The sequence below is a fragment of the Labeo rohita genome, chromosome 2, assembly GCF_022985175.1.
Source record: "Labeo rohita strain BAU-BD-2019 chromosome 2, IGBB_LRoh.1.0, whole genome shotgun sequence".
In the NCBI taxonomy this organism is placed as follows: domain Eukaryota; kingdom Metazoa; phylum Chordata; class Actinopteri; order Cypriniformes; family Cyprinidae; genus Labeo; species Labeo rohita.
In genome coordinates this window covers 760,049-771,458 of record NC_066870.1, presented here as the reverse complement: position 1 = coordinate 771,458, position 11,410 = coordinate 760,049, and the positions used below count along the sequence as shown (strand labels likewise).

Genomic DNA, 11,410 nt, shown 5'->3' with positions numbered 1-11,410 from the left:
CATCTTCTTCAACAAGCACGGTTACTAAACCTCTATGTCACTCTGTTTGCAAATCTTTACTCTTTATAAATGTTAAATAAACACTGTGATGCTAAATGCTTGAGCTGAGAAGTGGTCAGTTCAAATTAATTAACATTTATTTGTATATGTATTCATGACGCATATCACTTCAAAGCAGCATTACAGCATGTTTTACAGTTAAGAGTGATCTGTTATCAGAGGAGCCTGTGTCAAAGTAATGTCTGTATGACAGAAAAAAATGAAAGCAATGTGTACATGTTGAGATCATACCAACAAGGAAAATGCGGCTGTTTTTATGTTGATTCCCAGTTGGCATCATCTGAAGTCCTGGAGAATAATTAGTGCAGCTGCTGTTTATAACATTTCTAGCTAAACACATTCATGTGCGTGCAGCTAGTTAATAAACACAAGGAAACAGTGAAATTGTGGTTGTTGTGATGATGTATGATAGGACACGTTTTTGTGAGCAGCCCGATCCTGCCATTAAAACACACTGATCTTCATTCGACTGCTTCTCTGAGCTGGGTTTGGTCAGGTTTAGGATATTACTACCTATATACTAATCTTCTAACCCGACGCTGTCCTGTGACTTTGGATGCTGTGGGGTGAGTCGGGGTCTGGATGTTTCTGTATCCTAAAGCGCTGTGACTCCGCCTGCACGCGTTTCATCTCAGCCTGGTGGATCTTCAGGCCACGTGGGTTTTTACACATCTTGCTGCAAACACATTCTGTGTTCATTGTTATATTTCCGTTGTCATACGCCAGTGTCCTTTGTGTCGATCCGATCGGGATTCTCATCCCGTTATTTTTCCGTACTTTGATCTGTAGATTGTTGTGGGCTCTTCCTCTCAGAAGATGCTGGTTGTGTGTCATTTCTACTGTACAAGCTGTATTTTCTGTCTCCTACACCTAAACCCTAACCCTCATAGGAAACTTTCTGCATTTTTGTAATCTAATAAAACTAAAAAAAAAAAAATCTGTATCATTTCGAAGCTTGTTTCCCCATGGGGACCTCAATTTTGGTCCCTGAGGTGACACGAGTCCCCATGAGTGTCTGTGCCTTCAGGTTTAACCATAACCTAACCTAACCCTTCACCTAAACCTGCCCCTCACACAGAACTACAGGCGTTTTTAGATTCTCAAAACACTTCATTCTGTGTGATTTATGAGCTTGTTTCCTCACGGGAAAAAATTTACTGGTATTGCTATACTTGTGGGGACGACTGGTCTTCATAACAGAGTTAATACCAGTACACGCAAAGACACACAATCACACACACACACACACACTTTCTCTCTCTCACACACACACACACACACACAGAGCAGTATAAGAGGCATGCGTGTGCCGCTCATCTGCAGAAGGAGAGACTCCAACAGACGGAGGATTGTCGGTCTGACAGAAAGAACGCAGAGGTCAGTGACTGGAGATTTATTTCTGCTGTTTTTACACAGCTGGTCTGTTCATACATCTGCTGCTTTCGTAATAGACAAAGAAATAAAAGATTACATATCTAAAACACCCCATTGTAAAGTAACAGCTAAAACATTTACTCATTTACAAGCTTCTGTTTATTTCAGTTCATGCTTCATGTTTCACTGTAATAGAAAAAATATATCTAAAATATATCCGCCTAATAATGCATTATAATAGACCCTATATTAATTTGTCTGTATTTAGAGAAGTGTTCACAGGTCTTGGGTGTTGTGGGGGTTTACTGGACAGTGTCAGCCTCTGCTTTCATCTTATGCCTCAAATACTGAGTAATATAGCATGTAAATAAACTTTAATGAACAGAGTAGGCAACGCAGTAAACTATATTAAAATTAAATACAATGTGCAATCAAAAATACATACATATATATATATATATATATATATATATATATATATATAAAAAATGCTTGCACTATTTATATAATGTATCTGCAGGCGTATTAAGTTTCACTGTATGCTTAAGTGTTACTAGACAAACTGCCACATTACATGATCCTTAGAAATAAGAAGAAAAATGACCTTGTTTTTTAGGGAGTCTTGGACAGTCTTCAGACGGATGTAACTTTATCCGATGGGGTATTTTCCACTGAGGGCTCACAGATTCTTCATCTAGCTCTCGACTACTGGTACTGTGAGTAACTTTTTCCAATGCTTTGTCTTGATTTGGGAGTCTGTTTGCAATCTTGTATTGTTGAATTCAACAAAAAGTGGCATGTGCAAAAACTTCTGAAAGTCTTGTGATTCTTGTGATTCTTTGTGTTGGTAGAATCATAGTTTAATTTCCATCAGTGTTCTGTCAAACTGAACTAATGTAGTCAGTGTTGTGAATTTGCTGATTTTAAAAATAATTTGGCTCTTGTAGTAGTCTCATATGTGCTGTGGTGCTGACGTCAAGCCTCAGACTCTGTCATGCTTTACTAATGTGGCCTTTTGTTCAAGTAATTTTCCCAAATCAGCAGCAATGAGGTTCCAAAACATCTTTAATGTTTGTGAAAGCTTTTGAGACTCAACCTTTTCATGTCTGAGCAATTTCCAAATAGTTCATGTATTCCTATGAGCTAAGAAGCTTTTGATTTACTGCCCCAGGACAGAGAAATGCATTACAGAAAAATTGACCTAATTTATTTTCTTTGACCCAAGATGGTAACAGAGCACTTTTTCTCCCTTCTTCTGTTTTCCTGACATTGTGAAAGAACACACACTGCTGCCAAAGTGTTTCATTATGGAAAATAGTAAAGCAGCCAGTCTGAACATTTTCACCAAACCACAGGAATAATGCTGCTCAGTGTTTGTAACGCTGAGACTAAATCATCAATCATGCCAGTCCTGCTCTATTTAAAGCTGCAGTTCTGTTCGCATTAATTTCTCTCATTTCCTGCACAGACAATTCTTCACATTTCACTTGGCAAAGGCTTCAGTAAATCTATACCCTCAGACTAAAAATGTTTTTTTTTTTAGTATGCTTTTTATATTCATAAGTAAATTCATGCTGCATTACAGATGCTGCATCAATACTGCTGTTTAAAGGAGAAGTTCACTTCCAGAACAACAATTCATAGATAATGTACTCACCCCCTTGTCATCCAAGATGTTCATGTCTTTCTTTCTTCAGTCGTAAAGAAATTATGTTTTTTGAGGAAAACATTTCAGTATTTTTCTCCATATAATGGACTGATATGGTGCCCCGATTTTGAACTTCCAAAATGTAGTTTAAATTCGGCTTCAAGCGATCACAAATGTGGTTGTAAATGTTCCCACCCGAGAAAGAAGGGTCTTATCTAGAGAAATGATCAGTTATTTTAATAAAAAATAATACAATTTATATACTTTTTAATCTCAAACGCTCGTCTTGTCTTACTCTGCCTGAACTGTTTTTGTTCTGGTTCATGTCAGTTAGTGTATGTGGAAAAACTCCCATCTCATGTTCTCCCTCAACTTCAAAATCGTCCTATATCACTGTTTTACCTTTTTTGTTAAGGGTGTTTGATCTTCTTTGCATGTTCACTTTGCAAAGAATGGGTCGGTACTTCTGCAGCGATGTAGGATGATTTTGAAATGATTTTGGCATTTGTGATCGTTTGAAGCTGCATTTAAACTGCATTTTGGAAGTTCAAAATCGGGGCACCATATCAGTCCATTATATGGAGAAAAATACTGAAATGTTTTCCTCGAAGACGTAATTTCTTTATGACTGAAGAAAGAAAGACATGAACATCTTGGATGACGAGGGGGTGAGTACACTATCTTTGTTTTGGAAGTGGACTTCTCCTTTAAGTTCTTATAAATGAAGCAGCATTCAGCACTGAAACTTTACATATTACATATATTTACTATGAATCTGTTTTGAAGTTTTGAAGACAAGTTTCCACTTTTGAATGACTCTAATCCATACATACGCTGAAGGAGTCACTGAGTTTCTTTTGGAGAAACCCAAACTTTCACGGTTGAGGAGCAGAGAAGGGAAATACTGGGCCGCTAATAAGATGGAAAGCAAACTCACCTGACCCTGAGCTGTAGCATGACAGGTAAACAAACCACAGAATGTAGTCAGCAAAACTGTTTGGGCACTGAAACCCACTCTCAAACACAAATAGTTAAAATAAACATTCTGTCATCAAATGAGCTTTCTTCTTCCGTGAAACACAAAAAGAAGGAGTCTGTGTGTGAAGAACTGAAAATCACACCTTCCACCACAGCTGTCAGACCTCATTTGTGCCTGAGGATATTCAGACTTACACCAGTGTTAATGACACTAAACACTGTTGCTTCTCATAAATCTGACAGACTGAATGTAAAACAGCAATAACAACAACATTTACTTATAAAACACATTTAAAAACAACACAAACCAGATGCAAAGTGGCCAATCTAGAACAGATAGACATAAGTAATTACACTGTAAAAAAAAATTTAAATAATAAAATAATTTGTTAAATTATTGTTTGTTAAAATTTTAAGTTCAGTCACCTCAAAAAAAGTTTATCCAACTTGAAATGTTAAGTTGTACTAAATGACAACTTAGATATTTGAGTTGATTCAACTTATAATTTTAAGGCAGCTGGGTTACTTATTCAGCTTTTATGTTTAACAAACACAAATATCTAAGTTGTCACTTAAGACAACTTAACATTTTAAGCTGACTAAACTTATTTGAGTTGACTGAACTTAACATTTAAAGGCAGCAGGGTAACAAATTATTTTAAGTTGACTCAACAAATTGTTTTTTTTTTTTTTTTTTACAGTGTAGAAGATCTGAGTCTCGCCTAATCAACCCTGAATTTAAGCCAGTGGAGGAACATTAATATATGGGAAATACAATCTCTGTTTTTAGACCATGTCAAAAGCCTTGTGGCTGCATTTTGAACAACTTGCAAGATAATGTCGATGGGTTACAGTAATGGATGACTAATTCCAAATCTGCCAATACTTGACAAAATATGGTTTAATTTTGCAATAGATGTCATGTCAAAGAAGTCAAAGATCACTTCAAGGTTTCTGTAAATTGGTTTAAAGTGGACCTAACTGGGCTTTTAGGACAGGGAAAGAAGAAATAGGACAACCTAAGATTAAAGAGTTGTTTTATCCTCATTAAGCTTTAAAAAAAAATTTCAGCATCCAACTCTTAATAACATTAATGCATAAGGCATTAAACCAAAATGTAGTGTGTCAGGCCTTACTGGGAGGTTAAACTGGGAATCATTAGCATAACAGCGATAAACAATATTATATTCCTGAAGAAAGGACAGCCAAAAATAAGTTTGTTAAGGGTAAATAATAAAGGTCTCCAAACGGATCCCTGGGGTACACCACACAATAAAAGAACAGATGAGGAGGAAAAGATTCCAAAATTTACAAAAAAGGTCTGTGCTCTAGACAACTACCATATGACGTTAGTGAAGAATATTACGGGTAATGGTAACAAATGCCACGATCAGATCCAACAAAACTAAAACAGGGCATGAGCCTGAATCCAGAGCAAGCGAAATATCATTTGTGACCTTTAACAGAGCTGACTCAGGCCTGTGTAGGAATCTAAAACCAGATTAAAATGACCAAAATGTTTAAAGAATTCAAAAAGCACAAGAATACTTTCTCCAGAAGCTTTGGAAAACAGGGCAGTTTAGAGATAATAATTACTTTGTGCTGCAGGATCAAGCTGCGTTTTTGTTTAAAACTAAGTGGAAAAAAAGCCTTTTGGCTGGACAGCTGTTTACTACATCTGTCACCATAGGACTAAAGAATAGACATCCTTTAAAAGACTATAATATCCAACAATAATTGTTGTGGCATTCTGTCACACCAAGCATTCGAGTCATATACAAGGAAGGTTTACTTATAGTGCCGATGATTTATTTCTGTTGATGTGTTCATTCTTGAAGTTGCTTGACATTATTGATGAGAATGGAGTTGCACTTTACATCCACTGATTAACTGTAATTATATGAAAATCAAAATACAAAAAGAAGAAAACAAAAGGGATATACTACGGTATTTCAAAGAGATCAAATAAGAAATAAATGCAACTTTCTTCCCGTTGAAAAACTGTATTGGCTTGGCCTCTTCAGGTAGTGTGATCCTGTCTAACACTGGCAAAGCCAGTCAATGACGCCATCAGTTCTATCAATACCTATTTCCTGCCAGGTTCCTTAAAGGGCCATACTCTTAATCTGGCTCCTACAATAACAATACCCAACTTGGAACCAGAACACTTAGTTTGCATCAGCTAACTGGAATAGCACAAAACAAACATAAAGAACTGGTGGATTAATTGAGAGAAAGAGTGAGAGCAATCAGATTTAAACACAACTGGATAGTGGTCAAACGTACATGCCTCAATACCTTCCAAAGTTTTGAAGCTTGACAAATGTGTTTTCACTACACGGAAAACACAGCATGAACATTGTTCAAAACACCACATTTATTGGAATAAATTTGTGTAACAACGAATCAATAGTAATGATTGTGTTTACTGTCCAACCCTGTCAAATCTGAGCCACAGATGAACAGATGTCCACATGACTCTGTGTTGCGGTTTTGTCTCAGGGTTCATGGGTCAGATCTCCTCTCTGCTGCTATGAGTCCTCATGCCTGGATATTTTGCGCCCTTCTCTGCGTCCTCACTTGTGAACGGAGCAAGAGTGCATACAAAGGGCCCGTCCTGAGCCGGAAGCGGAGGCTGGTAGAGGACGCAGCCGATGGGGCCCCGAGAAAGTGCTCTTATACGTTCTTGGTCCCAGAGCAGAAGATCACGGGGCCGATCTGTGCCAGCCAGGGCCCTTCCCTGCCAGATAAAGAGCGTGTGACACAGTCGGACATAGCTGACGTCCGGGAGCTCTTGACCAAGCAGAGACGTGAAATGGACACACTCCGGATGATTGTGGACGTGGATGGAAACATGGTCAACGAAATGAAACTTTTACGCAAAGAGTCGCGAAACATGAACTCCCGCGTCACCCAGCTCTACATGCAGCTGCTGCACGAAATCATTCGTAAGCGGGACAATTCGCTGGAGCTGGCGCAGCTGGAGGGACGCATCCTGAACAGCACGGCCGAGGCGCTGCGGCTGTCCGCCCTCTACAGGGAGCAGGAGGTGCGCTTCTCCGCGCTTGCTGCGCTGGTCAATAACCAGTCGCTGCTGATCGGGGCTTTGGAGGAGCGATGCCTGCAGGTGTACGGGAATCACAGACGGGAGCCGCTGCCTCCGCCTCTCGTGCAGGTCGTGCCTGAGAACATCCCCGTGTACGTGCCTCGCTTCTCCAACGAGATCCAGAGGACTCACGGCTGGCCCGTCTCGGAGGACAGGAATCCCAGGACGGCTCCGGCACCCACAGGAGGCTCACTGGACCATCCTCCTCAGGGGAACGTCAGTCTGGAGGGTAATGAACCCATTACCTATTTTCATTAGTGTCACTAAACTGCACTGAAAAGTAACACTCATTTGCACACCAATCACATCACATTTAAAGAAGACGTCACATTTATGCAGAGGCTGCAGTTTCAGGACTGCATTTCTAGGACCCTAGTTTTTTGTTTGTTTGTTTGTTTTTGTGACATTGCCACCTAGCCAATTCTGCTTCATCAGACCGGATTCTAACCTGAAACAAACAGGTGCAAAGGCTAGACCCATTATTATTATTATTATTATTTTTTAATTGTCCTTTCATCTTTTTTTAACGTAGGAGCAACACGGCCTCTGTAACTTAAATGTGCAAGGCTTTTGGTCTTCATCACTTCCAGTTATTTTATCTGTACAAAAACAGATGCTTGATGTTGCAAATTGGTATTAGTTATCAAATCATTTCATTCATTATTGTAATCATATATACACTGGTCAGTACTGAAAACCGTTTCTTCTGGTTCAAGGAGGTTACCAACAGTTATGTTTAGGGTTAGGAGTTATAGCAATTAATATAAATAATTTAGAAAAATATAGCAATTAAATGTAAATAATTAAAACATTAAATCATGCCTGAATCATGCGTTCACTCATTTGTGTCTGCTGGTGTCTCAAGGTCCCTTTCGGGACTGTCTTCAGGCGATGCAGGCTGGACACTCCACCAGCGGGACGTATCTTCTGAAGCCGGATGGGACGGAGACGCCTGTACAGGCCTGGTGTGAGCATGACGTGGACAGAGGCGGCTGGACGCTTATCCAGAGGAGAGAAGATGGATCCATCAACTTCTTCAGAAATTGGGACAGCTATAAGGTAGCGATGTCTGATTCACAAAGAACCAGTTCTTTTGAATGATTCAGTAACAGATGGCATTGTCATTGAAAATACAGAGATTAATGCCAATATTCTAGTTAATATGAAACAAAAAGACTTGGCGGAACAACAGTGCAATCTTTGGTGAATATTGAAAAGCAGGAGAGTGCTCCAGTGGTGATGCATTTTTTGTAAGCGAACCCATTTGCATCAGTCTGGTTCCCTTGATAAAAACCCAGTATAGGATTTTTCTTTTGCCTTTTGGATTATGGCAGAAAATAAGATTATTACATAAGATTTTTATGTTTTGTTCACTACCCAGACGTTTCTGTAAAACTCAAAAAATGTACCTGTACTAAGCTGCAATTTCCAGTTGAAAGGAACACTAGAGGCAGTAAAACTCAACAACCTTTATTCCATTTCACACAAATTACGATTTACAAGGCCAGAGTTTTGATGAAGAACGCCTAATTTTTGTACAGTTATTTGTCAGCGTCACACACAGCTTGGGTTTTCTAATGCAGTAGATTTACTCAGTGGCTCACACTTTGTACTTTTTTTACGGTAAAGCGTTCTGAATCCTGTAAAACTAAACAAAACAGCTGAAACCAGCGTAGAAGGAAGTTAAAATAACAAATGTTTTTTTCTATCACTTTTGCATTTTTTAAGACTATTGGGTAGGTTTAGGGTTGGGTTTGGTGTTATTTTCCAACACTTTTAGCGACACTCCCCAAACATTTGAATTCTGAACCACGATATGTTCCTGTACAAACGTAATAAAAACCGTCATATATTGAACACGTGTTTTAGCGCCACTGAATGAACACTTCAATTTGTGAATATCATTGTGTTGCCTAAATGTTGCCACAAACAAATATTTTTTATGAGCCTAGGCTGTTTATTATTCATGAAAATCTTCACAAATGAACATTTCTGAATTCTGAAGTAAAAAGTAAAAAAAAAAAACCTAAACAAACTATACCAGTAAGCTTCAGCAACTTTTTTAAACTTCAAAATTTTTTTATTCTAAGCACAACAAGGCTGTGAAAATGACTAGTGAGTTGATGATTTAATCTGTTTGGCATGATGGTGTTTAATGCAACAACAACCTCTCATTTAGATGTTTTTCGATACAAGTGAAAGCTTAAAAACACACACACAAGCAGGCATTACTGATGTATTTTATGTTGTAGAATAAAATATGGAAATATCTTGAGCTTGTGTTGAACACAGAGCTTATTTCAGGCATTTAACCAAAAACCTATTCAGAAAACCCACTGACTTCAGGATGGTGGAACTAGAAGTGCTAAAATGCAACTTGTTTCCAGGTTTTGGTCTACAAAAATACGTCATCCCTGCAGCACTCTACACAGACAATTGATTATATGAATTGGACCGTGTCTCCATGAGCTGCGATTCAAACATTTTCTTCAGCAAATGGATCTTCATGAGCAGCTGTTAGAGAATCAGACTTACATTGTTGTTGTTGGATGTGTCTCAAAGAAACACTAGTAATGAAGGTGAAGACGATGGAGCTCCTGAACAGCTGGATCTGGTTCTCAGGATTTGCGCCTCGAGTCTGTTTGTTTTGATTGTGCTCGTGCTCGTGCCCGTGTGTCAGTGGCCACCCCCACACACACAGCGAATCCTCCTTAACCTTTATGTCACACACTTTCCAGTGCAGCCAAAGCTTTTGATGAGCTGCTGCTGTTTGTGCTGTAACTAAACGCATGCATCTAGTGACGGTGCTATAAATTGCTCTGTTTTTCTTGTCCTCCAGAAAGGCTTTGGTAACGTGGATGGTGAACACTGGCTGGGTCTGGAAAACATCTACAACCTGGGCAAACAGGAAGACTACAAGCTGCTGGTGGAGCTGGAGGACTGGATGGGGAAGAAGGTTTACGCGGCCTACAGCAGCTTCCACCTGGAGCCCGAGAGCCAGTCGTACCGTCTGCGTCTGGGAACCTACCAGGGCAACGCTGGAGATTCACTGACCAGCCACAACGGCAAACAGTTCACCACGCTGGACCACGACAACGACGCCTTCTCAGGTGATCCTTCACCACACGTGAGATGGTTAATGGTGTGTCATTATAAACCCTGGTCATTGTGGGTTTACGTGTTTACAAGGATAAGTCTTGTTTTCCAGTGCAAATATCTAAACGTTCTTAAATCGAGAATGTTTAAACATAAAGTAAGAGGCAAAATCATTAAGAGTCTTGATTTTGATTGTGTTTCAGGTAACTGTGCTCATTTCCACAAGGGCGGCTGGTGGTACAACGCCTGCGGTCAGGCCAATCTGAACGGCGTGTGGTACTCTGGAGGAGTCTATCGCAGCCGCTTTCAGGACGGCATATTCTGGGCCGATTATGGAGGCGGTTTTTACTCTATGAAGTCTGTGCGTGTGATGATCAGACCCATCGACTGAAGCCTAACAGACTGATTTCAGCTTCTTCATGGAGAGAAACAGTTTGTATGAGTAATGTTTGGGGTTTGCTTGATTTACAAGTGACATGACAGAGAACCAGATGAAAGTGTATCATCACCATTTTTGTAATTAAACTTTGTCAGTCATCTCAGTGTCATGCTTTGAGCACATTTTAGCGAAAAAAGAAAAAGATGTTTTTCATGATTGGAAATAAATCATAAAAACATCTGTGATGACTACAGGGCAAAACAACCTAATTGCTACCTTGAAGAGCAATTTCTACATGATGTAACTCATAAAAATAAATGAATATAAATAATTGTATTTAGGTAAATTTAGAAATGTCAGATTTTTTCAATGCATCATGAGCTTTTCAGTGAGAACATAAAGTAACAAGATTTTGCTTTAACATTGGAAGCTTTGTTTCAATGTTCTGATTATTACTGTAGTAATAATGTATCCAAATACTGCCACTTACAGTGTATTATCCTTAATTACATTATCATTCTGTTCAAACACAGAGACTCTAGAAATGTTCAAACATGCGTTTACTACACATTTAGGTGAAAATTAGCCGTCCGGTTTCTCCCACCTCACATCTTCTGTCTGGAGGAATCAGGGTTTGTTTTGGTGGCTTTACAGACATTACAGAAGCAGAAGAATGAGCACAGAATGAGAAACATATTGCTGGGCTCCAGACGGCGCTGCATTGGGAAAGTGGGTAAGAGGAACCGCTGGATGGAAACGGGCCAAATGT

General features: G+C 39.2%; 1 protein-coding gene across 2 annotated transcripts; it reads left to right on the top strand.

Annotated features, from left to right (window-relative positions):
- Positions 1–1,334: 1,334 nt before the first annotated feature.
- Positions 1,335–11,410, top strand: angptl1b (angiopoietin-like 1b). 2 transcript variants are annotated; one of them, XM_051123136.1, is made up of 6 exons: positions 1,335–1,437; positions 2,051–2,150; positions 6,563–7,395; positions 8,032–8,225; positions 10,006–10,276; positions 10,466–11,409. In XM_051123136.1, exons 3-6 carry the CDS (start codon positions 6,594–6,596, stop codon positions 10,651–10,653), a joined length of 1,455 nt encoding a protein of 484 aa, XP_050979093.1. In that variant the 5' UTR covers positions 1,335–1,437; positions 2,051–2,150; positions 6,563–6,593; the 3' UTR covers positions 10,654–11,409. The 2 variants fall into 2 exon arrangements, with proteins under 2 accessions (XP_050979093.1, XP_050979101.1); XM_051123144.1 differs by having other exon boundaries at positions 1,341–1,437; positions 2,051–2,145; positions 10,466–11,410.

Excerpts from the sequence above, each read along its gene's own strand:
- angptl1b (XM_051123144.1), top strand. The coding sequence starts at position 6,594 with ATGAGTCCTCATGCCTGGATATTTTGCGCCCTTCTCTGCGTCCTCACT. Across the intron at positions 8,226-10,005 it reads GAAATTGGGACAGCTATAAG|AAAGGCTTTGGTAACGTGGA; the intron begins GTAGCGATGTCT and ends CTTGTCCTCCAG. Across the intron at positions 10,277-10,465 it reads CGACAACGACGCCTTCTCAG|GTAACTGTGCTCATTTCCAC; the intron begins GTGATCCTTCAC and ends ATTGTGTTTCAG.